General features: G+C 38.8%; 1 protein-coding gene across 3 annotated transcripts in view; it reads right to left on the bottom strand.

Annotated features, from left to right (window-relative positions):
* Positions 1-1,686: 1,686 nt before the first annotated feature.
* PTPRG (protein tyrosine phosphatase receptor type G) overlaps positions 1,687-25,797 on the bottom strand; it is a 926,569-nt gene continuing 902,458 nt past the window's right edge. For all 3 annotated transcript variants that reach the window (XM_066245729.1, XM_066245728.1, XM_066245730.1), the window contains 9 exons: positions 25,623-25,758; positions 24,952-25,098; positions 22,343-22,436; positions 21,391-21,467; positions 20,765-20,893; positions 17,520-17,666; positions 16,692-16,834; positions 6,140-6,275; positions 1,687-5,579 (listed from right to left, as the gene is read on the bottom strand). In XM_066245729.1, coding sequence (XP_066101826.1) covers positions 5,433-5,579; positions 6,140-6,275; positions 16,692-16,834; positions 17,520-17,666; positions 20,765-20,893; positions 21,391-21,467; positions 22,343-22,436; positions 24,952-25,098; positions 25,623-25,758 — 1,156 coding nt within the window. In that variant the 3' untranslated portion in view covers positions 1,687-5,432. The remainder of the gene's footprint in view (positions 5,580-6,139; positions 6,276-16,691; positions 16,835-17,519; positions 17,667-20,764; positions 20,894-21,390; positions 21,468-22,342; positions 22,437-24,951; positions 25,099-25,622; positions 25,759-25,797) is intronic.

Genomic DNA, 25,797 nt, shown 5'->3' on the forward strand with positions numbered 1-25,797 from the left:
GAGCCTAGGGTTGTGATGGAAGACCAATATAAACAACTTTTGCTGTTCTTGATTGTTGATTACCAGCCTGAGATGGAAGATGGCCTCAAAATTCTTATGCAGCTGCTCATAGGATCTAGGCAGGTTGTTTAAACAACTGATGATGAGCAGACATAAGTGATAGAAGAGATGTAGACTCCGGTGAACTGGAGAGTACATGCCTCACCTGAAAATGACAACTGCTATTCCTCTCTAGTTTATTGTTGCCATGCTCACCTGATGGGTGTATTTGAGGAAACCTAGGATTGTATCATCAAAGATTCATTCTTTTGTGCTCAATTGGTCTTTCATCCAGATGCCACTGGAAACAATTAATACATTGTTTCTTAAATTCCCAATTAGAGGGAATGAAATAACAGCTCTTTCATCTCTATGGGACAGAAAATTGGAACCCTAGTAGTCGAGTTAAACTCCTGAATGAGGGGACAGCTAAAGTTCATAAAGAACGGTGGGTCGAAGCTGCAAGTTTCAGGGCCCCTATTTGGAAATGTCAAAATTCCTTGCAAGTAGAAGCAAGTGTAATGATCCTATATATTTTATAGATTCTCTAAGTCTTTCTAGGATATGTCTTTCATTCTACACAGTAAACATTAAGTAGCTACTACTGTAGTCAATACACTGGGGAGAACAGTAATTCTTTGCAGACTCATAAAGTGAATAAAGTTTAATTCAATATGCAGGTAAAATTTTGTCACTGTTTATTCTTTAAAGGAGGAAAAACTCAGAAAAGATGCTTCTTTTTGGCTTTCTGTGTAAAGAAGACTCCTAATATTTAATTTATTATCATGAAGACTAAGACCAAGGGTCAGTGGGTGTAAATGTGATCTGTTAAGGGAGACTAGAAACCTGGTTTTATTGGATACAGGTATTTACATAGAAATGCTCATCACTAATAAATACATCAAAAACCATACTTTATTTATGTATAGCAATACAATTTACATATTAAATAACACTATAATAGAATGATTTGATATAGTTTTAAACAGAAGAAAAAAGGGAAAAATTTCAGGTTACAAAATCCCTCCACTCAGAACAAATTTAGGAAAAAAAAAAATCTTTTTCCAAATGGGTCAATGCAACAAATGTATTTGGTGACTATGTCTAATTCCTATTGCACAAATGATCAATGAAATTAAAAAAGGAAAATCCAATTTTCATGATCACTGCCTCAAAGAAATAACACGTTGGATTCTTTTGGAATGCAAAGATGGTTCTTGCTTCTTCAATACACAGAAAGATGGATTCACATATCCACCACAAAAAAAAAACAAAAACAAAACCCCAAAAAAATAAACAAAAAAGAAACTATGACAGAGTTGAAACTAGAAAAAAATTAGCTTCATATGAAAATATAAAATTCTATGATTATATACCATAGATACAAAGTTCCCAGAAGATGCTTATCCAAGCAACAAAATATTTAGTTTTAGTGGTTTTAGTGATTTTAGCTATTTCAGAATGAAGTGAAATAAACAAGAATCAACATGAAGTCTGAGTTTTTTTTTGTTTTTGTTTTTTAAGAAACAATGGCTGCTTGCTAGTTTCAAACATCCTAACAAAAAAGGAGTCACTACCCCAAATGTTGGAGAGTTGCGACATTTTATAAAATCAGCTGCCTCCTTTTCTGGAGAAGTTTATTTCTTAAAACTCAAAAGACTTTTTTTGAAATTAATTATCCTCTGTAGAAAATGCTTCCCTTTGCAAATATTTAACAAAAATACTAAAAACAGTTTTAACAGCTAAGACAAAGTAGAGGCCAAATATTATTACAATTCCTTCCTATTTGAAGCATGCCTTCTTTCTAGAGACAAGTGAAGCCAATATTGTGTGATAAGTGGGGACTAACGGAGGGCACAAAGGGGAAGTGATTCCCAGTCAGGGGAAAATAAAAAAGCAGGCATTTTCCCTTCATATAAAAATTCACTGATAAACTGTAGGAGTTGAAATGTGTTTTCCAGTATAACTGCTGACTTGTTAAGACAAACTACATTTTGATTATTATTATTTCTTAAATTATAATGAGTTTGGGTTTTTCTGTTGTTTTTTTTTTTTGCTTAAAATTAGTAATATGTATCTTTGGTAAATTGGTACTGCATTTTAATTTTTAAATACAGTATATATGCATTTAAGAAAAATTCATAACAAGGCAGTTGTGCTGTCATTAAAAAAAATTAAGGTTACTTGTTGATTTAAATGTCACTCTGGGCTAAAATCCAACAGCCAGACCTTGAATACCATAACCTTCTCTGACCTTGCTGCACTCTTCAACTTCAAACAGACTCTAAAGTTTCCAATGAATAAAACTGAGGAAAACCAACTCAAGTAATCTTCTTGAAAATTCAGAAGTTAATTTTTATATATATATATATAAAGGATATTGTGGCTTTTGGATGCAAGTTCTTCTGATGGAAATAAGGTGTCTTTTCTTTGATGTCCAGCACAGCCACCTGGTCTGATCATTGCATTTCAATTTCGCATGACGTATGAATTATGTTTACCTAGAGCTAAATTCATACACACAATAAGCTATTTGTTAAAATAGCACACTTTAATTTCCAACAGCTATTTCCTTTCCCCCTGAGTGCAAGTGGTGATAACCTTGTTATGTAGTTAAGCAATGTGCTTATGTCTCAAAGAAAACACCATCTTTGAAGCTCTGCCTCGGGGAAGATGCGGGCTTTTCTGCCGATAACAAATGAAGAATAGTAGTGTGGCTACACGCTGTGGTGAAAGTGAGGAACTACTTAATGTAACTATCCTCAGTGAAGTGTGTTTGGATCACTTTGGCAAGATGGGCAAATAGTTCAGTGGGTCAGGATTTGTAGATTTTGGTTCAACCTCACTGTAGACCCTTGGTCGGCAAACTGTGGCTTGTGAGCCACACGTGGCTCCTTGGCCCCTTGAGTGTGGCTCTTCCATAAAATACCATGTGTGGGCGCTACCTTGATAAGGAATGTACCTACCTATAGAGTTTAAGTTTAAAAATTTTGGCTCTTAAAAGAAATTTCAATCGTTGTACTATTGGTATTTGGCTCTGTTGACTAATGAGTTTGCCGACCACTGCTAGACACACAACTGGCTCACAAATACCTTCTATAGCATCCTTGTAATGTTTCTATTCTGTTACTAGAAATCTTTTATCATGAGTCCGATGGTTACAGAAGAGATAGTCACAGAACTGTGTTGGAGGGTATGCAGTTCTGTGAATTGACACCTCTGTAAATCACATAGAAGGGAATCCTCACAGTATGTCTTCTAATCAATGTGTTTACTTTTTATATTAAAAAAGTACATGAACCCCAAGTTGAATATTACTTCTGAGAGTCGAGTCTACTGTGCGAACTACTGGAAGGAGCTCCTATCAATTCTCTACACAGCCAAAGTAACCTACTTGATTAAAATGATCTAGCTCTTGCCAGGATCTAACACCTTTCCCTTCCTCAAGTGTTAGGCAGAGCTTCCTTGTGTCGCCTCTGCTGAGAGCAGAGAAGCAATGGTGTCTGCATTGTCTAGCACGTACAATTTGGCAAACTTTGCTTATTTGCACACCTTTTCTCAAGCCTTAGCCTGTGCAGTTTATGAACAGTGAACTATTCTATCTCGCTGAATCCATGTGATAAAAAGATGAGATTAACCTAGTCCTGGAAAAGTTACAGAGTTCCTGAAGACTCATTGACTTGGCCTCTGTACTGAACACACTTCCTGGTCTTGACCTGTAGCCTCTCTCTGCTTAGTAGCTTTGGTCCTTCAGCACCATTCTGAGAAAGTTCATAGAAAACCAGCACAAGAGAAAAAGACTTCAGTGCTGATCATCATTAATGTTCCAGTGCCTACCAAGATAGTATGATAATAGCCAGTGTGGATTTCTTGTTGAAGTTGATTGACAAAAAAAATAACCCAACCCCTTTTTTTCTTAACAGGTCCAGTTCTGGTGATGATTTAACTTCTGACAGATTTCCCTCAAAAGCAAATAAGCAACAGAAGAAACAGGTCTCAGTAGGTCGGTTATATTTCTAATGGAACTGAAATTCCTTATTAATGCTCCTGATTTTCCCATTATGTACTACGAGGTGACTATGGCTCCAGAGGCTGGACCAAATAACTTCTGGGCTCCATGTAATGATTATCAGCCTCTTTTACTGGAGCATATCTGTTATTGATGATAAACAACACAAACACAAAGCCATCTCTTTTAAAACTATTTGAAAATGTTGATATCACCTTTTTATCCAAGGTTATTTTCTCTCTCCAAATCTCATTTATCCATGTGTGGGAGTCTAGATAGTCCTAAGGGAAGGTCTATTCACTTTTTTCTTTGGCTAAATACAGTATTTTCAATTTAATCCTAAGTAGAATATGTAATTATGAGATTTATTATGAAACATTTGGCACAAAAGGAAAAGAATTTTAACTCTATAGGTAATTTTTATTCAATTTCTATGTGAGTAATAGGGATCTGAGGACTTGTTTTAAAATTACACACCTGCAAGAATTTTTATTTTCCACCTGCTGTGTGGTATTATAAACCAAGAAGCATGAATAGAGAGTTACTAAGGGGTTTCTTAACTGAGTTGTGTAAAATATTGCCATCTCCGTATGGTAAAAGCTAGCCCTGATTTTAGGGTGTTGCTATTTCAGAAACCCAACATGGAAATAACACACACTGTCCACGTAGCTACTGTGAAAACTGGAATACAGAGATATCCTTTATTTTGACACAGTTGGGCATTTTTTTAAGCTATGAATATAAGTTGGTAACTAATAAGTGATGTTCACATGAAGCAACTCTTAAACCTTCTAATTTCTTAATGGATGTCTTCACCATCACAAATGGAACTCTTTGAAGGCCATGAGGTTCACAAAACCTTCTTAGGAGCTCCCAAGAACCTGCCATTCTTAAAAGAAAACAATGCTCTCCATGTCATTAAAATATAGAAGGCATACAGTATTGAACAATGTCTAAAAAATAGGAGAGGAGGACTAAGAAAAAACACAGCATTGCCTGCTAGTAGAATGCAACTGCTTTAGCAATAATAAAATCAAGATTCACTGTCCTAACAAAGACCTTTACTGCACTGAACTAAAAAGTATAGCATGTGTGTTGTTACGGAATGTCACATCAAAGTTTGCTTTAGTATTAGATTGTAGGCAGTAACACTGATCAAATAGTGCAAACTAGGCCATTGCGTCTCACTGGGTGACATGAACAGAGGTGCAAATGCTCAGTAGGATACCATTAAGACATAAAATGGCAAAAAATAAATATCAAAAATTTTATCAGTGTAAAAAAGTAACTGGGTTATTGTATAACCTAGAGTCTGGCAAAAAAGGCCTCAAAAAAGTACTGTCTTCAGAAGTTTTACAAAGTAAGTGCCCTGTCAGGATTCCAATCACACGAGAGATTCCATGCTCTCAGCAGGGTCCGATTCGTCTGCAATTAGAATGGCACCATTTTTGTCCACAGTCATGGGACCATTTCCATTCTCTTTAGTGCTGACTAAGCTGAGCATTGCTTTATAGACAAACTGGTATTGTTCCTGAAAAACAAGAGGAAGACAGTTTGAGCCAAAGAACAGCTTAGTCATTTCATCTAAAGTTGAAATACTACTAATAAATGTAACTGTGAAAAACATACTAGGAATATACATTTATGCTGTCTAAAGAATCAACATGAGTCCTTTATATTGTAACAAAGACCTATGCTTTCTTCACATCCTTTAGGAATTCTGGTAATTAGGAAGTGATTCTCAAAGTTGACAGTACGTGAAGATAACAGTGTATCTGCACCTTATAATTATCCTAGAGAGCAGAGTTTCTCCACCTCAGTACGACTGACATTTTGGGCCAGATCATTTTGTTTTGGAGGTCTGTGTTACACATCGCAGGACGTTTAGCAGTATCTCTGGACTCACTAGACACCAGAGTACTTCTCTCCAACTCATTGTGACAATCAAAAAAAGTCTCCAGACATTGCCATATATCCCCTGGGGGTCGGGTGGGGGGCAAAATCACGCCCAGCTGAGCACCACTGCTCTAAAGCATGAGCCTGAGTTCTAACTGATGCTGTCCAGGCTTCCTAAGTAAGCAGAGTACTTACAATGTCCGTAAATACTCCAGGCCTCATGAGATTGATCATTTTTGCAACCTGGAAAACATCCACGGCATTTTCATTTTCTAGTTGCTGGGACAGGGTGGTGAGGGCACACAACATTCCTGCTGAAACTGCTCCATACCTTGGGAGTAGAAAATGTTATTTCAGATTTACTAAGGGACGAGAATTATTACCCTCACATAGTTTCACAAAAGTTAAGTAGGCTGGGTCCCGGCTGGTTGGCTCAGTGGTAGAACGTCGGCCTAGCATGCAGGAGTCCCGGGTTCGATTCCTGGCCAGGGCACACAGAAGCACCCATCTGCTTCTCCACCCCTCCCCCTCTCCTTCCTCTCTCTCTCTCTCTTCCCTTCCTGCAGCCAAGGCTCCATTGGAGCAAATTTTGCCTGGGCACTGAGGATGGCTCTGCGGCCTCTGCCTCAGGCGCTAGAATGGCTCTGGTTGCAACAGAGCGACGTTCCAGATGGGCAGAGCATCGCCCCCTGGTGGGCATGCCGGGTGGATCCCAGTCGGGTGCATGCGGGAGTCTGTCTGACTGCCTCCCCGTTTCCAACTTCAGAAAAATACAAAAGAAAAAAAAAAAAGCTAAGTAGGCTGTATTGACACTTATTCCAGACATAGAAATGAATGAAATACTGGACAGGGAAGAGATTTAGAGTCTAAATTTCCAGGTGAAGGTGACATTTTTTCATGAATGTGAACTCTCCCAAACTGATTTTATCAACTATTTGGTTTGATATTTAATATGAAATGGGAGGCTCAAACTAGACTTGGGAGGGAGAAGATCTGATGTTGGGCCAAGTAAGATGATATCATAGGAAAAATAATGAGAAGCTTAACTGTTGAACATGTAGAAAAGTGAAAAGCTCCAAAACAAATCCCGAGCAGCTAAACTGAACTTAAAAAATGTGAATAAAAATAGAAATATATTGCTCAAATGCAGTCAGAGAAATCTCAAAATGAGTTCCACATTAAGTAATTATTTTTGGCACTGAAGTGGAACTTCTAATAGAGTTATTTTCTATAAAATTCTTGGGAAAATATAGTTCTTTTTGCTTTTTCATCAGGCCAGGCTGGCTCCTCTGTTCCTATAGTAACCTGTGAAGGCACCTAGTTCCTCTGTTACTGATGAGAAAACAGAGGGATTAAATTAAATCGTTCAAAGTGGTGGTTTTGGTAGAAATGAGACTGGAACTTAGGTGCCTGTGCCTACTGTTCTGCTAAAAACTATTAAATATGCAGTTTCTGAATTATTCTTGCATGAAATTAAAACATTACAGATTTTTAAAATATTTACTGATTTTAGAGGAGAAAGAGAAAAGGGGGAGCAGGAAGTATCAAGTCATAGTTGCTTCTCGCATGTGCTTGACCAAGTAAACTCAGGGATTTGAACTGGCAACCTCAGCATTCCAAACTGACACTGTATCCACTGCGTCACCACAGGTCAGACAGATGTTTGATATCATTAATACAAATAAGACCCATGTCCCCCTAAACACCACATTAATTTTAGAGGTCAACTATCTAAAGATAAAAACTGTTTTAATTGTAGATGCAGCCTGAGATGTAGGTATCAGTGCATTTCTGTCCAGCTCACTACTTCATGTGCTGCAGGCACACCGGACTCACTCATTTCTGTATGGATGATGGTAGGTTTTGTACGTATCTTGTGCACATTGTGTAGTAGAAGACCTAGGTATGTATCTTGTGCACATTGTTTTTAGGTGGTTTTTGTGTGTGTGTGTGTGTGTGTGTGTGTGTGTGTGTGTTTTTCTGAAGTGAGAAGTGGGGAGGTAGAGAGACAGACTCCCACATGTACCTGACCAGGAACCACCTGGCATGCCCACTAAGGGGTGATGCTCTGCCCATCTGGGGCATTGCTGGTTGCAACTGGAGCCATTCTAGCGCCTGGCATCTATGCCAACTTTGCTCTAATGAAACCTTGGCTGCAGGAGGGGAAGAGAGAGAAAAGAGAGGGGAAAGGGTGGAGAAGCAGATGGTTGCTTCTCCTGTGTGCCCTGGCCAGGAATCAAACCCGGGAATTCCACACGCCTGGCTGACGGTGGAGTCAACCAGTCAGGGCTTGTTTTTAGTTTTGACGGTAGGTTTTGTACATATCTTGTGTACAATGTGTAGAAGAGCTAGGTATGTATTTCATGCACATTATTTTTAGTTTTAAAGGTAACTGTCATATTTCTCTGCCAAGTGGTTGTTAACTGTTCATATCCCTCCCACGAGGAACTGTTTTTCCTCATCATTTTAAAGTTAAATGCTTTTGCTAGTCTGGTGAGTGAAAAACTGTATCTTACTGTTGTTTTCATTTGCATTCCTTGATTATCAGAGAAGTTGATATCTTTTTGCTTATTGATCATCTGTATTTCCTCTTCTGAAACTGCCTATTAATATCCTTTGGCCATTTTTATTAGGTTTGTCTCTTTTAAATGGATTAATAGGAGTTATAGTATCTATGGCATGTGTTACATCCCCCCCCCCCAATATCTACTTTGTTTTCACATTGTGGTTCTTTTTGTTGTGCTGAAATAGTTTACATGTGACAAGCTTATCAATTTCTCATTTTTTGGCTTTTAGGGATCTTGCTGAGAATGCTTTCTCTAGCATAGTATTTTACGTTGCTCTAATTTTATTTTTTACATTTAATGAACTCATCTGAGTTTTATTCTGGCTTTGGTGTAAGGTAGGGTCTGATTTTAGTTATTTTTGCAATGCGTAACTAATTACTTCAGCATTTTTTATTCTCATTTTCTCATGAATTTGAACTGCCTTTTATCGTATACTAAATTCTCACATGCACTGGCCTGTTTCTGAGTTCCATTCCACCCTTCCATCCATTTGTCCATTTTTAAATTCTTCTACATTTGTTTTAATTTGCATAGATTTTTAGTTAAGTCTTGATATCTGATCAAGCAACATTCCATGCTAGATTTGGCTGTCTCTACATTTACTTCATATTGTTTTTAGTGCTTCAAATATACTTGTTTTTTACTTGTATACAATCATTTCCAACTATCTGTACCTTTCTATCCCATCCCATTACATTTCATATTAATTTTGAAACTGGATTGTCAAGGTAGATAAGACATTTTGTTATGATCTTGGGCAGGTGGCATGGAATATATTTAAGTATCTGAGGAGATTAACATTCTGTTCATGAACATGATCTTTTTTTCTCCATTTATTTAGGTCTTTTATGGCTTCCAATTAGGTTTTATAGTTCCTGAATAGTCTTGGCTAATGTCATTTTAGGTTAATTCCTAGGTACTTCAGAGTTTGTTACTAAGAATGGACTCATGACCTTTTCTGTTTGGTTTCAGCTGATAGTTCATTTTCACATGGTGCACTTGTATCCAGCCACACAGAACTTGTTTTAAGTTCTAATAAATTCTTTCTTTAGGAAGTTGGCTACATCTTTATCTGCCAATGTCAGTTTTGCCTCTTTTCAACTTCTATACTTCTTACATCTTTTGCTTTTGCTGTGTTGGCTAGGACCTCAATAATTCTGTATTCAAGCACTACAGGGATGTATCATGTTGTATTCTTTAATAATAAAGCTTCTAAATTTTTTTTTTAATGCAATGAGAGGCCGGGAGGCAGAGACAGACTCCCACATGTGCCCTGACTGGGATCCACCTGGCAAGCCCACTAGGGGGCACTGCTCCATTGCTTAGCAACCTGGGGCCAACTCGCTCCAATAAAGCCATGGCTGCAGGAGAGGAAAGAGAGAGAAAAGAGGGGGAGGGGTAGAGAAGCAGATGGGCACTTCTCCTGTGTGCCTTGACTGGGAATCATACCCAGGCATCCACATGTCTGGCCGACGTTCTACTGCTGAGCCAACTGGCCAGGGCTAAGTTCTTAATATTTAATAAAAATGTTATATAGGCTTCTGATAAATAACATTGATCAAGTTAAAGAGGATGCCTTATACTTTTAGTCTGCTGAGTGTGTTTTCTTTGGGGAAGGAGGGTTTTGAATGGGTGTCACTTTATGCTTTTCAACATCTATTGCTTTTTTAGAAATACCTTTAATAAATGTTCTGAATTCACTGAGAGGTTGTTAGTAATGTTGAACCAGCTCTACAGTCCCAGGACCAACCTTACTTTTACATGATGTATAATTCTTTTAATATACCACACAAAGTTTTATTTGACAGTATTTAGATTTCTGTATACATATTCTAATAAGTATGACTGGCCTATATGTTTCCATTTTGGTGCTAGCCATTTTTATTTTTAATCAAGTTAATATTAAATCTGTTCTGTGTGTTATTAGTTCAAATGCAGCCTGTCAGAACTTGGTGGGCCTTCATAGTTTTGAGAACTCATCCTTTTATTTAGTTCTTAGTAATCATTAACGTGTGGTATGCTCTTACTATGTTGCTAGACTCTCATTTAGTTATATTACTTAGAAGATAATAGAAGATGCATCAACTTCATCTTCACAGTAACCTATAATATAGGTATTATTGTTATTCTCATTTTGAGGTTGAAGGAAGAAGGCATGTTCTGGTCAAAGTCTTATAGCTCGTGACCAGAGACTGTATTGGAGCTGATAAATGTGAATAGCTCAGAACAGACACCAGCACATCTACCATATGTTCAGAAAGTATCGTTTATTATGCTTATGATCGAGAGTTAAAAATGTACTATAAATCTATTTATATAGATTTGGCTGTCTCTACATTTCATATTGTTTTTAGTGCTTCATATATATTTTTTTGTTTTTCACTTGTACACTCATTTCCAAATATCTGTACCTTTCTAGTCCATCTTACATATCACTGTTAGATCAGCTGAGTTAATCAGGATATTCAGTCTCTCCGAATGTTACTGTTCCAATGTATCCTGATCATTAAATTTACGAATTTTTTTTATTCAGTTCTCGATCTCAGCCATTTTTTCCTCTTTAATCTCTCCACAGGATTACCTCTGTGACATATATTAAAACTTCTGTATCGAGCTTCCACATCCCAGTTTGATTTCAGTTTCATCCATTCTACTATTCTAGCACATCTCTTATTTCTTTCTTCTTAGGCTCCAAGTTGTTCTTGACACACAATACACAGTTTAAACTTACTTCACACAGTGTTTCTTTTGACCTCTGAGAACAGTTTAAAATTTTACTATTATTGCTTTGTCTTCAGATGCTAAGTTGAACTGAGTTTAGCTTTTCATTTTGGCAAAGTACAGTTTTACATGAGGGGAGAATTTAGCCTTTGCTAGTCTGTTCTAGTGAAGCTGTTAGACTCAGGCCTCTCCCCATAACTTATTCTTAATGCTATTCATAGCCATTCAGATAGACAAGTTAGGTATTTTGTATTTTATTAGGCAGTATGTCCTCCATGTGGGATTACTCTGGTCTTTCCTTAGGTAGGCTTTCCTATATTTAGTCACTCTTAAATCAGAACCTAGATTAAAAGGAAGTACCTACACAAGGAGACGTTAAACTTGACTAAAAACTAAGTCAAATTAATCAAATGCGTCTGCTACAAGCGTAGTATTAATATGAAAGAGTAAAGCTTAAAAAAGAAAGGCCACACTTTTTTAGCAGATTAGGAATTAAATAGGATTAAAGGATGTTTGTCAAGTTTCATAGATCTGCATTTAAAATGACAGAGCCTTGGCCCAGGCTGGTTGGCTCAGCGGTAGAGCATCGGTCCAGTGTGTGGAAGTCCCAGGTTTGATTTCTGGCCAGGGCACACAGGAGAAGTGTCCATCTGCTTCTCCACCCCTCCCCCTCTCTTTTCTCTCTCTTCCCCTCCTACAGTCAAGGCTCCATTGGAGCAAAGTGGGCCCGGGTGCTGAAGGGGGATCCATGGCCTCTGCCTCAGGTGCTAGAATGGCTCTGGTTGCAGCGGAGCAACACCCCCTACTGGGCATGCCAGGTGGAGCCCAGTTGAGCGCATGCAGGAGTATGTCTCGCTGCCTCCCCGCTTTTCACTTTAGAAAAATACAAAAAAAAAAAAATTGACAGAACCTGGTAAAAATGTGAAACAAATAAGTTATAAGCTAGATGAAATAAGAATAGTATATACATTCACTGGCTTCGGTAGTTTTTTTGCAACTTCCTCAAAGCAATGCTTGTTAACTAGTGCTGTTAAGAAAAAACGAACATGTTTTCATCTTTCCCTGTCTATGCCATAAAGAAATCAGAAAAGAAATGAAAGTACTTTGAGTTACCAATGCAGTGTTTTTAAGTGTCCTGACTATACATCTTAAAACACACTGGGGTTCCTTGTATAGTCAGTATGCATAAAATCTATATGCCATTTAATCATTTTTTACTCTTCTTTTTAACTACTCACAATTATTATAGCTGTACTTTTAAAAAATGTTTTTATTTATTCATTTTAGAGAGAAGAAATAGAGAAAGGAGGGGGAGAGGAGCAGGAAGCATCAACTCCCATATGTGTCTTGACCAGGCAAGCCCAAGGTTTCAAACCGGAGACCTCAGCATTCCAGGTTGATGCTTTATCCACCACGTCACCACAGGTCAGGTGTTACAATTGTACTTTTAATATGTTTTAAAAATGATAATCAAGAAATGCAATCCAGAGTCCTAACCCTGTCACTGTGAAGCAAGTGAAGCCTCCTTTAGAAATCAGAGGGTAAGAAGAAAAACAGTTACAGCCTGCATATATATCAATCCTGGGGGAAACAGCAATACAAAAGCCTCCTACAGGACTTGAAGAAATTAAAACACTCTAAGTGACTTAGAAAATAAAGTAGAAAGCAACCCCATACACTGAAAAAATGACAGAGAAGAGTGTAGGAGTGCCTGCTGGGAAAACCAGCAGTTAGCTATGGAGCCCACAGGCCAGCTTCCAGCAGCTTCCAGCCCTCAGTGTGGGGCGGGGCTGCATTGATGGATCCCCTACTCAGAAGAGGCTTGAATTTAAGTTTAATGCTCTGCTCTTGTCATCTGGAAATTCTTAATAATTTTTGGATGTTCCTGTATTTTCACTTTATCCTGGACCCCACAATTATGGAGCTGGTCCTGGCTCTGACACTACCTATATGAGCACACAGGCCCTGTGATGTAGGGATCTTAAAATCACTGTCATAGTGGGGTAGATGTGAGGATTAAATGAGGTAGTGATGAATGAGTGTCTTTGCAGTAGCTGGTTGGGAAGGCACTCCATACATTTCTGCATCTATACACTATCTCAGGATGAAATTAAAATAAGTTACTGGAAACCCCCAAAAAGCTTTTTTCTGATTTGTTATATCAACATTTACTCTATCAGAAGTTAGAACTGAGAAAAATGCTGAAACACAAAACCATGCACATACACATCCCACTAGCCAGCATGGTGAGGATGCCACCCTGTGCCACGCAGCTCTGGACGAATGGACTGTGCACCCGTGACAGGGAGGGAACATGGCCAAGAGTAGCTTTGCATTATGAAAACAGTTTTGACCCCTTGGATCACCTGGAAGGACCTTAAAGACTGCCTTCCCCACATCCTCTGACCAGGTGTCCTAAGATCACACTTTAAGAACTATTCAATGAAATTTACCTATATGACATCAAATAGGGTGACAGATGTATCTCCAGAGTGAGTAACAGGAACTATTTGTACAGGGAGCTGTTCTTGGTTCTGCAAGGGAAGTTCTAATCTATTGTTTCACAAGCCTGTGAGACCCAGGTCTACCTTCCAAACTTCTAGAGAAACACAGGCTTCGTTTTATAAAAATCAACAGTATGCTACAGATCAGCCTCTGAACAGAACTGTCTTAAACAGATGAATATAAAATGCTGTAAATAACAGAATCAGTTTACTTTCTGGTGAGGTTTTATCCTTATATTTATCTAAAAACATCTACCTGGTACGCAGCTGAGGACTCTGAAGACCAAACAGCTATCACGAAGTTTGTGCACTAAAAGTCAGGCCTTCTTTCCAAGTCTGCTCACTTCTACTTTTCAGCTTAAAAAAACTTTGCAAATTGGCTTTATAGTTCACAGATGAACTTCAGCAGGCAAAATGACAAACATGACCAAAACCGAGATGCAGAGCTCTCTGGGGAAAGTTCACATAAGGGTACACAGCCTTAAAACTTGGTAGGTCATCAGAAATTCTTCACAGCACCCTTCACCCTATGGAGACTATGATGAGTCATGGTACCCCTGTTGGTCTCAACAACGTGGGGTGACTGTCATGGACACAAATTATTACAATATATGATCAACAGGAATGGCATCGGTAAGGATATGATGTTGATGAATGATTTCAGTGACTGCCTCTGAAATGAGTTAGACACAGTTTCTAAGACAGCAACTTTTGAACTATGTGTTGAATGCAAGGGCACTCAGAAGAGATGGTGTTTGCCGGGAAACGTGGCCTGCAGGAGGTACTTCAGGGGGTTGGGATGATAGCTGGAAAAGTAAACAGACCAGACTGGAAAATAATTTGAAAAGTGCACTGAAAGAATGGGTAGCATCAACCAGGCTTGTGGGTGGAGGCAGGCTGGAAGATGGTGAGTTTGATTTTAGACAAGCAAATATGAGGTGTTTATAGCCTATCATGAAAAGATATTTATAGGTATAAAAAATAGGTAAGAGGAAACTGGCATACAGGGAATTATACTAGAACTAGCAACTTTAAAAATTTTAAAGTTGTTCTTGAGTACTATGGAAAAATAACATCTATGGAATCACTTATCTCTTAATGATGGTAGATGGATACATGAATGAACACATTTCTTTAGGTGGTTTTAATCCAGTTCACCTAATATATTCATAGACCTACTAGTGTAGGTTAATTTTCTTATATTACTTGGGCCTAAGAATTCCAGAGGTGACATATTTAGCATGTGGCATAAAATAAAAATACTGAGTAGGACAAATATACCCCAAAGCTGAATAGAGAGAAATGAAATGAACAGTTCTGTTAAAATGGTTTAACTAGGTGGTGGTGTTTTTTTCTTACTATGAAATATAAGATTAACTACACTACTGACTTTGGGACAAAATTCCTTGGAGCACTATCTTAATAGCCAAAATGATCATAGAACTTGGGCACCAACATTAGGATTTGGCCTGAATTGACAGGAGATGGTAAAACCCAGAAATAATTTAAAAATCTGATTCATTTTAGTTGGGGGAAAGGCCTCCTAAAAACAGCTCTAAATTTATGATTTATGCTGACTGCCTGCCCTAAAGTGTCACAGCCAGCAGCACCTCCCCCGTTGCTCTGAGGCTGGCTGTGTGCTATTCATACCCCACTGGTGCTTTCCATGTTTCTAGGGATCCTACTTGTGTGCTAACTATTTAAATAAAGCTTTGACTATAATGCTATTCTAAGTCAGGCCAACATTGTGAAATAGTCACTATTTCCTAAGAAAGACCACAGAACTCTCTGGAGGCAGCCAGTAATATGCTTACTTCGAACAGAAGAGAACTACAGATTTGAGGTAAAGGTGCTGACCCGGGCTGGAAATTTTTGTGCACTTTCTATTACATCATTAGTTCAAGGAAAAAAGACCCAGTAAGCTTCACCTTCAAACTTATGAATACCTATGCTGTTAAAATAGTTGGTAATTTAATGAACATGATGGGTGCGCTGGGAATCCGCTGGCCCAGGGCGCTAGCTGCCTTGGAACTAACCCAGAGATGAGGACGCACAGCAGGTGCCATGCTGGCCAAGGTCTGTGAGGTTCTATACAACTGACTTGCAGGCTGATTCCAGCTGTGGAGTTTGACTCCAAAAATCCATATTGCATAAGGTCTGTCTATGACCCTTTCCCTCTTGTTAAGTGGAAGGTGCTGGGTTTGAACACTATTTGGACCTTAGAATACTTGGGACAGGAGCAACTTGTTCTCTTTGAGATGTCTATCAGCGGTTCTCAACCTGTGGGTCACGACCCCAGCGGGGTCGCCTAAAGCCATCGGAAAATACATAATGCATATCAGGTATTTACATTCCGAATCATAACTGTAGCAAAATTACAGTTATGAAGTAGCCACCAAAATTAATTTTTGATTTGGGGTCACTGCAACATGAGGAACTGCAGGGTCACAGCATTAGAAAGGTTGAGAACCACTGATGTGTATTCTTTATCTTTAAACCCCAAAGACAGTACTCCAAACTTCAAGATACATGGTAAATTCTCATAGTTCAACTTTTTTTTACTACTGATCAATTAAACCATATTTAAAAAGCTTTCTTCCACAATAAGTATTTGCTAAAATTCAGTGTAGGAGCATTAAAATAAATGCAGCTATTTAATCAATGTAAATAATAATTTAACTGATTAATGTGTGTGATTGAAACATAAAACCTTGGAAAGCATGCAAACCTACTCTTCTAGGCAAAGACAGGGCCCTCTCACCCTTCTTAGAGCATATAACCCGGAAGCATGGAAGGCTTCAACAACTTAAAATGCAGCTAGAACCATAAACACCTTGCACAAGTACTCGTCAGAAACGACAGAACTGTCCCAAGCTGAGAGAAGGAACAGAGCTCTAAAACCTGTCTTCCCTTTCTGCTGCCACAGCAATGCAACAGGGACAGGCAGATACATACTCATCGTGAACAATGGTGGGGCCATCCCTGGTCAAGGCCTCTTCCTTGATGACGTTGATAAGTTCAAAGGTACTGCTTATGGGGGCATCTGGGTTAGGCCATTTGGGACACTGAAAGTGTCGAACTTCTAGGACATAGTCATCCTACAACCAAGACAACAGTTTATTTCACTTTATAATCTAAAAGCTACACCTCGCTCCTAAGAAAGCCCATCTTAAGGTAACGGAAGCAAGACCACCCGCCCGACCGACCAATGTGCAGCTGATGAGCAGGGAAGCGCTGGGAAGGTCTGCCTGCCATCAACACCAGCAGCTCAGACAGGGTGACAGTAGAATCCTATTTTGTTCAGGCAAAAATTTCAAGTGAAAATTCTTCCTATCTTTAAAATTACAGAAAGAAAAAAGGAAGGGGTGAGGAGATCATTTCAATGACTAATAGAAGCAAGCTAGCTCCCTCTTACCTGCCCCATAAGAAGGCACTTATTACTCCTCACAATGCTGTGTAACAAACAGTGTCTTATCATCTCTGCAACACATGGCCAGGTTTGCATTTCTGATGGCAAAGAAGATACTGAGCTCTACTGTACTACTCTTATAATTATGTTAACTGACCTATTTGTATGTGTGCTCAATCAGAGGAACTGGTTACAGTTCGTCTATCCAGCTGGGAAAGCAGATATTTGAAGGAAGAGAAAATGAAAAGTGTACATATTTAAAATGTCCTCAAATGTTTGGTCCTGCCTTGAGGGGTGGTGAACTACTTCAGTATTCCTCAGGACGTGCCAGGGCCGACCTATGGCTGCTACTCAGGAAGTGAGCTTTAGGTTACCTGGGTAGCTTCCAGGATAAAGTCATGGATGATAATTTGTTCTTCATTAGAGAGGCACAGTCTGTCTTTGCTGATCAGGGTGACGGTAAAAGCCTCACAGTTCATGGATTCTTCTCGACTTGGCCAGTAAACAAACTCATCTTCTGCCTATAGGAACAACAACAAAAAACCCTCTGCAGTCTTATCAAACATTGGTTCATGAATTTTCTTGTAAAATGATTTCTTATGTTTGCCATACCTCTCAAGTTGTGTTTTAGGTTTGATTCACTGAATCACAGCCCCACTTAATCATGTTGAGTTCATTGGCACATATGTGATAATAACCATTTTCTAGCACTTCTCACCTATGTCACTGTAACAACTACAATGCATCTAGAGGAGATGCAGTACCCTAGATGAGAAGCACTCTGCAGTAAAACGGCCACGAGAAAGGGGACGGGACTTCGGTCGGTTCGTTTTAACCTACTATTCACAACTGTGCAAGCAACACAGACATAATGATTGTTATGTCCTATGGAATATGTTAGTAACAGTTTTACAGTTGATTAGCATTTTGCAAAGGACTTTCATAACATTAGCTGTCTTATTTAAATTTTTACAATGTACTAGTGAGGAAAGGGATTTTATCATCTGCTTTTACAGGTGAGGACACCAAAGCTCAGAGAGGTCTGTAGTTGTCTAAAACTCACACTACTAACAAATGTTAAGGGATAGAACTTTTTGGGAAAAAGGTTGTATATAAATAAGCAAGTTGGCTGTAAGTACAAGGTGTCCTTTAAAAGAAAAGTTAGTATGTCAATGTTAGGTTTCAGAAGGGGATAACAGAAAGTCTTTTAAGTTTGGTACCTGAATTCTATCCTTAAACTATGGAGGCCTAAAAAGGGTTAATCGTTGCATAGGTTGGAGACACTGAGAAATACAACTGACAAGAATTCCTCCTTCCCCTTTTCTGATCAGTTCAAAATACAGTTTGCCTGTAATTTAGAAGTTTCTATGGGCATTTTTCTGAAGATGCTTAGATACTACTAGTGAAGTCAGAAATAATTCTGAATAGTGTTCAAAACAAAGAGGGTTTTGTTTAATCTTACAATGTTGCATTAGAAATGAGCCAACAGTCCAATAAGATTTATCACCCTTTCAAATTTCAGTACAGATTATTGCCAAGTACATTTTTATTTTTAAAGCTCAGCATAAGGGGAAGCAGATTAGCAATTGGGTTTAGGTTATACAAAGAAGTCTGTAACTGTCACGTGTCTCAATTCATTTTGTCCAAGGAGATGAAAGTGTAGGGCCCTTTTAACAGATATTAAATACAATGTAATGACAGACAAGGCCACTAAATGTAACCAATATGCACAGACTAACATGGGATTTAAGGTTGGAGGCGATCCTGAATACATTAATCTACCTAAGCCTTCAATTCCATAGCTGCAAAGTGGGTATAATAAAACTACCAACCTCAAAGAACTTTGGTGATGATAACATGAATAATAAATTACCAAGTTGGTCTAAACACTACCAAAGGGACTTACTGTGGTGGAAGGAAAGGCAGAGAAAAACTTTTGAATACAGGTAGTAAACTAGGGAACTGATCATCTTGAAAGACTGAGAAAAATAAATGTTGCTTCTTCATGCAGTAGGCAGTCTGGTCTTGTGCTTATTTTGCTGACAAATTCATTTCTATAGGTCAAAGATGCCCAGGCATCTCTAACAGTGCTTTCTGAATTAGGGACAGTGGCTTTTGGAACATGCACAGAATCATGGTCTTATAAAGTTATAGTGGTAATAAGCAATAAATGAAACATAGGAATCCGGAGACATTTTTAGGAAACATTACAATAAATAACCCTGACTTTGCCCCTGGAGCTGAAAGCGCAGACAGTGACTCCCCAGCCCCCCGGCCTCGGGGACACTGCAGTGGCGGGCGCAAGGCAGCGCCTGTGTCCTCACTGTCGCAGACCATGGACACGCTTCTGTGGTCTAGTCTCCCCCCAAACTCTCCACACATGAGCCTGTGGGCAGAGGCTATTGGTGACTATCCCCTGGAAAGTGACAATAACAAAATACTAACTTATCCAATAAATGAATGTTTTAACAACCCTAAAAGCCTCCAAACCACATGCCAACAGACGAGACCCCTACTGCCAGCTACCTTGAAAATTTACACCAGTCTTTAGCTTCATATTCTTAACTCTGCTGCCACTCTGTCCTGCAGAGGCAGTTCTGGAGAGGGGGTGAGACGCTGCACTGCGGCCTGGGTACAGTCAAATGCGCGTCCCCAATATGAGACATTCAATCACACGCCGTTTGCTCCCAATTAAAAACTCACTAATCCGACACTAGTGGACACAGATCCTCATTGTGTTTTTGTTTTTTACTTCATGTGCTTACCTGGCCTTACAGTAACTTTTGAACCCAACTAATTCTGAAACTTCAGAGATCTAAGCACAAACATTTAAGCTTATTTTTATAAACTTGTTGACCCTTCTCCTATATGGTTTAGAGAGCTCAATAGAGAAGGACTTAAGGGAGGAGAAAGGGGTCATAGCTTAGTAAAGTTCAAAAAACACCTTTAAGTCGGAACAAAATAGCCTTTCCTAATCTCCTTCCCTGTGATGGACTTACCTATGGCAAGGGGAAAAGTAATGTTGTTATTACTTTTGATACAGTTTTGGGGGGGGTGGCTGGGAAACATTCCAATAGTATGGGTGGGACATGTATAGCAAAAATGTTAAAAGCATGAGGAAAAGCATCAGGAAACAGGGGACTCAGGTTTAAATCCTAACTAGTCATGTATGCCCTTGGCCAAGGTACTTCCCTGTTTTCCCAGCTTTGATGATAATAACACCTTTGTCATAAAACTGTGAAGGGAAATGGAGTTAATACATATAAAGTAATAAACAGTTACATTCTCAAATGTTAGCTGCTATTACTTTTATTTTTGAAAAGTGACACATAGCAACTTAGAGGCTGGGTTACGGTTATACGTTAATGAGTTAGTGAAAGGACCCTTCTTTACCCAGTTTTACTGACACTGCTTTGCCATGTTTACTATGCCTGTGGGGTGATGTCACCAGCATAGAGTCAAGCAACGGAAGGAAGGCGAGTCACTGGGAGGCTGTAAGGGAGACAAGTGGTCTGACTTCTCTCCCTAGCAGCTACAGACACTGTGTATCCGAGGAATTGATGCTGGCGGCCTTACCGGCTCATTAACATTGAAGATAGAGCAGATGTGCTTCACTCACCAGGCTCTGGTTGTCCGGCAGCATGACAATGATCTGTGCGTTATGATCCCAAATCATTCGCCAGAAATCTTTCGTAGTATGTGGCAAAGGATGCTGGGTTATAATAAATTCATTGCTCCTATAGTAGCCCTTCAGTTAGGAAGATGAAAGATCAGTGATTATGAGTGTTTTATTCTGACTCTGCAGTAGTAAAACATATTTCTGAAATAAGATAGCATTGTTTCGACCGTACTGAAACAATTGAAAAATGCATTCAGTGCATTTGGCTAATTTTTAGATGCACTTCCACTAACACATCTAGACAATTCTTTCTGTGAACAATTCACTTCTAGTTACCCCTGCTGTTTTTACTTAACAGTAATTTCAACATTTATTCAAAGACTAAATGGGTGAAATGAACGTTAAAATTAATTTCCTAACAAGCATTTTTCTTAATTTAAGCATTTTTGTACCCCCACTGATTAGATGTCTTTTGTTAGAGGCTCCAAGACACAGACATATCTATAATTTTGGATTTCCACATTGAGAAATTCTTTGATAAATGAAATCAGTCACATAGGTGGTATATGCTCTTTAGCACTTTTCATTTCAATTGACTTCATCTGTAATTAACTGCCGACTCTCACCATGATGTAAGAAGCATTGATGTAATCTGTCCCTTTCATTCCAGGCAACGGCGCAAGCCCCACTCGGGCACGCTCAGCTGTCATATGGAAAAGACAAAACACCAAATGTACCCATTACACACACACAACCAACAGCGCTCCCTGAGATGCAGCTGGTGAGAATGTATCCCCCTAGCTCCCCTTCCTTTTTAAGACTCATCTATATTTTTAACCAAGCTAAAGTGTTGTCAGCTCAGGTAGAATGTAAAATGAAATTTTGCTACACATTCCCAGGATACAGGCATTGTAGGAATAAAATTTTACTGTGGATAAGGTTTTCACAGCAGCTCACTAATGCAGAGATGACCGAGGGTTTCAGATATATTGTACTTGAATTTGATATTACTACAATGGTACCACTGTATGTCACTTTGCTCTTTTGCCATCCCCTGATCTATATCTTACTCCTCAGGAAGGGTTTAAAATACAGTGGCCTTTTCCAGTAGAGATAATCTCTCCAATGATCACCCATGCTGGTGTTCGCAGCACACACAGTGTCCTCTGTTGTGTCCTGAGTTATTTATACAAAGGTCATGATCTGTCAACAGTACTTTGATCTCAATAGCCAGAATACTTTAATGATGTAATTCCCACTGTACAGGTTAATCTGGGAATCTGAATTTTAAAAGAGTAATAATGCCACAGTGATAATGGATAACGACTTTACTTTTTTTTTTTAGTTAAGATATGGTAAAAATAGCCTAATTCTTGAGTTTTGAAGTGAATAGAAACTAGATTTCATGTCACGCAGATGCGGCAACTAGTGGCACTGATAGACAGCCCTCCTAGTTTGAGCAAACTGCCTTTGGTGTCCTTTTCCAGGGGCAGTGGCTGCCTCTTTATATGATACATAATACCCAAGAGGAAAGATACTAACACACTCAGCCAAGTCAAACTGGTTTTAAGATCTTACATGGCACCACTGAAGAGTTTCTGTTCTTTTCTTTGTTACACTCTTTCTGAGCACTAAAGCATTCCACGTATTTTGCATTACACTGTGTCACCAGCTGAAAGAAAAACAACATTTCAGTCTTCACTCAAATTAGAGTTGTGGACATACTAACATTGTGATAATCATTTTGCAATATATACATACATCAAATCATTACCTTGTACACCTTGAACTTATACAATATTTTATATCAAATATATGTCAGTAAAGGTAGAAAAAAACAATAAACAATTGGTAGCATCTGCTTGATGATCTTGGAAAAAATACCAGTAATCAGATTACTGAGGATAAAAACAGTTTCATGCCCCAGAGAAACACTGTTTCACTAGTGGTTCTTCTCATCAGCTTGGCTGTATGCTTGACTGAGTTCCACTCTCAGGGGTCAGGCTTCTTTTTGAGAGTAGAAGGTATTTACTGAATTAATGTGGAGTTTTCCATTGATGTCAATGCTTTTGTGAATTGTTTTCTCATAATTCCTCAAGCACAAGAGCTACATGAGAAAAAAAAAACTGCTTCATGATAGTAAGTGCTAATCATATTTCTTTCTTTTTTTTTGACAGAGAGAGGGAGAGAGGGACAAATAAGGACAAACTGGAAGAGAGAGATGAGAAGCATCAATTCTTCATTGTGGGACCATAGCTATTCATTGATTGCTTTCTCATATGTGCCTTGACTGGGGGGCTACAGCAGACCAAGTGATCTCTTGCTCAAGCTGGTGAGCTTTGCTCAAACCAGATGAGCCTGCGCTCAAGCCAGTGACTTTGGGGTTTCAAGCCTGGATCCTCTGTGTCGCAGTCTGACGCTCTATCCACTGTGCCACCACCTGGTCAGATGCTAACCATATTTCTTAAAGAGCTAAGTTCTTAGCAAATTTCTGTTGAACTGACATTGTTCTAAGGCTGTTATAACTAGCTCAGTAGCTTGGTTATTCTACCTTTTATGTAATTATGTAAATTGGTTGAATTGCTTTGTTACTCTTATATGCATATGTGTACATTTTGTCCACCTTAATAGAGTATATGGAAATGGTCACCTCCAAATGCTTTCATACTAATGTCAAGGGTCCTGGTTGTAGTTTTCAAGTTTTCGAATCTTGTGTTTTTTCTCCCCTTCTGCTTCAGTTCTAACGTGGTTAGTACCTGTAAAAGGACCAATTACCTGCTTCCCAAAGGAATCAACTGATTTCTTCAATGAATTTTTTAAAAAGTATGTGTAAAATATTACAGAAATAGAAAAGGCAGCATCTATGAAATCTCGGCACTTGATATTTTTTAAGAATTCATTTTAAACATGTAAAATGAAACACTAAGTCCCCACTATTATCTCAAATAGTTTTTAGAGTCATTTGAATGTTATGAAAGGAGAGCTAGAAATATGAAATTGTTAGACTGAACTCAGTGAAATTACTCTGTCACTTTGTATCACTTGTTATAATTTGCTTGGCTGTCTCATTTATTCCTTTGAGATTCAAATGAAGGTTTCAGAGTCTATGGAAAGTTTTACCACACAGATTTCATCTTTCTTTCCACCCTGACACAAAATGAAGAATTACAGATAGAACAATGTACAAAAACCCAAACAAACAGAAATTCAAGACTGAGAGACTAAGAAACAGGAAAGCACTTAGTGATTAAAGATACAGCATTTGAAAGTTACAATAAACCCTCTGAGCTAATAAGCTTTTCTGATCCTTATTACTTTAACAGTCCTGATAGTCTTTTTTCACTGTTACTTCCAGTCAATTACATATAAATCTTAGCTGCCTTTAAACTTCTCCATGCCCCATCCAAAAAAGAAAAAGAAAAAAAAAAAGGACATTTAGGAAAAGTGAACTTTTTTCTAGTATTCTTTAGTAGCCCTTTTCTAAATTATCTGCTAAGATAGCCTTTTAAATAGCTTCACTTTTTAAGGACAATATGTCAACAATAACAACTCTTAATTAGGAAAAGATAGATTAGTTCAGAAAAAATACAGAAGATAGTTTTTGGACTGTCATTGTGGCCAGAGGCTGATGTGTATGGTCAGAAAAAGGTCTAAACCAGGGGTCGGGAACCTTTTTGACTGAGAGAGCCATGAACACCACATATTTTAAAATGTAATTCTGTGAGAGCCATACAACAACCTGTGTACATTAGGCATTATCCAATAAAAATTTGGAGTTGTCCCGGAGGACAGCTGTGATTGGCTCCAGCCACCCTCAACCATGAACATGAGTGGTAGGAAATGAATGGATTGTAATTCATGAGAATGTTTTATATTTTTAACCTTATTTTTTTTATTAAAGATTTGTCGGCGAGCCAGATGCAGCCATCAAAAGAGCCACATCTGGCTTGTGAGACATAGGTTCCCAACCCCTGGTCTAAACTGTTCAGAAGAACATACTGCAGCACACTATCTATGTGGAAACCAACAATGCAGACAGAGGTCGATGTATTTCTTTATGTTTGAGGAGTATAAATAGTAATCCATTTCAATCTGTATGTTCGTGCGAAAAAGACATAACCCCCAAACTTAGGGCATGTCTTTACTTCCTTGCTTTTTATAGCAAAGATCCTGATGCAAAGCACTACCTTGAATTGCTTTTCCAGGCGTGTCTTGCCTCCTACTCCTGGTATGAGGATGCTGTTCACATAGCTATGCAGTTGACTTGAAGATACTTCAGTCTCCTTTCCAAGAATGGCTTCCAACAAGGCATCATGGATGAAAATGTACTGCTCCTAAAAGGTACAGTATACAGTAGTCACCTCTATCCCATCCATAAGATCTACCTTCAATGAGTTCTTTCCCTAACAGGGACAGCCCGGAGAATTCCTGCAAGCATTTAGAGCTCTGAGTGTAGTTCTATATTCCGTGCCCCACCTCAAACAATAGGTTCAATGCAGCATGCAATGGAGAAATATAAGTTCAGTGAAGGGCTTTAGAACCATTCTCTCACATACTATATACGTATATTATCTTGCAGGCCAAACAACATGACCTGAAAAAAAAAAATTTATTTTTCACTCTCCATGGTATTGAACACAGCCCTAGATTGAACTGTATGACTACATAAGTGCTTGTGTAGTTGTTGAAAAATCCAAATTTAAGATCCATACAGAAATGGAAAGCTGTGAGCCAAAGAAGAGTGTCATGGCCAGGATATCTTCTAATAAAACCTGTCAGTTCTTTCAAGCCCTAAGAGAATGCATGTCTCCTCCCTGAGTGCAAGAACACCCGCCGGCAGCCCGCAGCCAGTCCTTACCTCCGTCTGGACGAGGTAGTTTCGCTGTGTCCTGATGTGCTTCAGGAAGCCCAGGACATTGACTGTGCTTTTGTCTTTGATCTGCTGCAGCATGCTGTCTATCACAATGTAGGTGCCTGTCCTGCCCACACCAGCACTGGAAGAGATGAGGACACACTAGCACCACTGGCTTCAC

Source organism: Saccopteryx bilineata, chromosome 10 (assembly GCF_036850765.1).
Source record: "Saccopteryx bilineata isolate mSacBil1 chromosome 10, mSacBil1_pri_phased_curated, whole genome shotgun sequence".
NCBI lineage: Eukaryota > Metazoa > Chordata > Mammalia > Chiroptera > Emballonuridae > Saccopteryx > Saccopteryx bilineata.